The sequence below is a fragment of the Triticum dicoccoides genome, chromosome 2B, assembly GCF_002162155.2.
Source record: "Triticum dicoccoides isolate Atlit2015 ecotype Zavitan chromosome 2B, WEW_v2.0, whole genome shotgun sequence".
Classification (NCBI taxonomy): domain Eukaryota; kingdom Viridiplantae; phylum Streptophyta; class Magnoliopsida; order Poales; family Poaceae; genus Triticum; species Triticum dicoccoides.
Window position 1 is genome coordinate 132,123,093 of NC_041383.1, and position 690 is coordinate 132,123,782.

A 690-nucleotide genomic window follows, 5' to 3' on the forward strand; every position below is an offset into this window, starting at 1 on the left:
CTCATGGACTACACCCCACCTGGCAAGTTAATTTCTGACCCAGCTCTGCTTCACCTGAACCAAGCCAAACACGACCAGTCGACCAGGCACGGATGGCTCGGTGCCGTTGTACGTGTGCTTCCGCTGTGTCACGGGCTGTGCAACTTCAGCCGGGCATCCGCACCTTCCAGAAACGTACGTGTCAACCCTCCTGGCCGAGCCCGCATCCCCGGCCGCCCTCGCCCCCACGTACCCACGCCCCCTGACAGGCGAGACCGGCCCGGCACTTGCCCCACCCGTCAGCGTGCCACCACCGTCGCTGTACCCTCCTTCCTCCCGTGCACGCAAGGCACCCGGGGGCGCCGAAAGCGACGGGGGGCGCGGCCGCGTGAGCTTTAAACCTGCCCGGCCTCCTCGCCGCACTCCCCACCGCCGCTCGCCGAGCTCACCCGCGCCGGAGCTGGACTAAAACCTCGGGGGAGTAACTGCGCGGATCGAGAGGCTCTAGGGTTTGGGTGTGGAGTTGGAGGCGCGGAGCGGAAGGGGATAGCGGTTGGTGGCTTGGCGCGGAGGGGCTGGGGTTGGGGATTTGGATGGTCGCGGCGGCGCGGCGCTGGAGTAGTAGTACTGGTGCCGCTCCTCCTACTACCCATGGGCAGGTCGTTCCGGGACTCGCTCAAGCTGCTCGAGGCCGACATCCAGCACGCCAAC

At 67.1% G+C, this 690-nt stretch overlaps 1 protein-coding gene across 1 annotated transcript in view; it reads left to right on the plus strand.

Annotated features, from left to right (window-relative positions):
- The first annotated feature begins 276 nt into the window (after positions 1-276).
- The window catches only part of LOC119362596 (E3 ubiquitin-protein ligase AIRP2-like), a 4,440-nt gene continuing 4,026 nt past the window's right edge, over positions 277-690 (plus strand). The window contains exon 1 of the mRNA XM_037627842.1: positions 277-688. Coding sequence (XP_037483739.1) covers positions 631-688 — 58 coding nt within the window. The 5' untranslated portion in view covers positions 277-630. The remainder of the gene's footprint in view (positions 689-690) is intronic.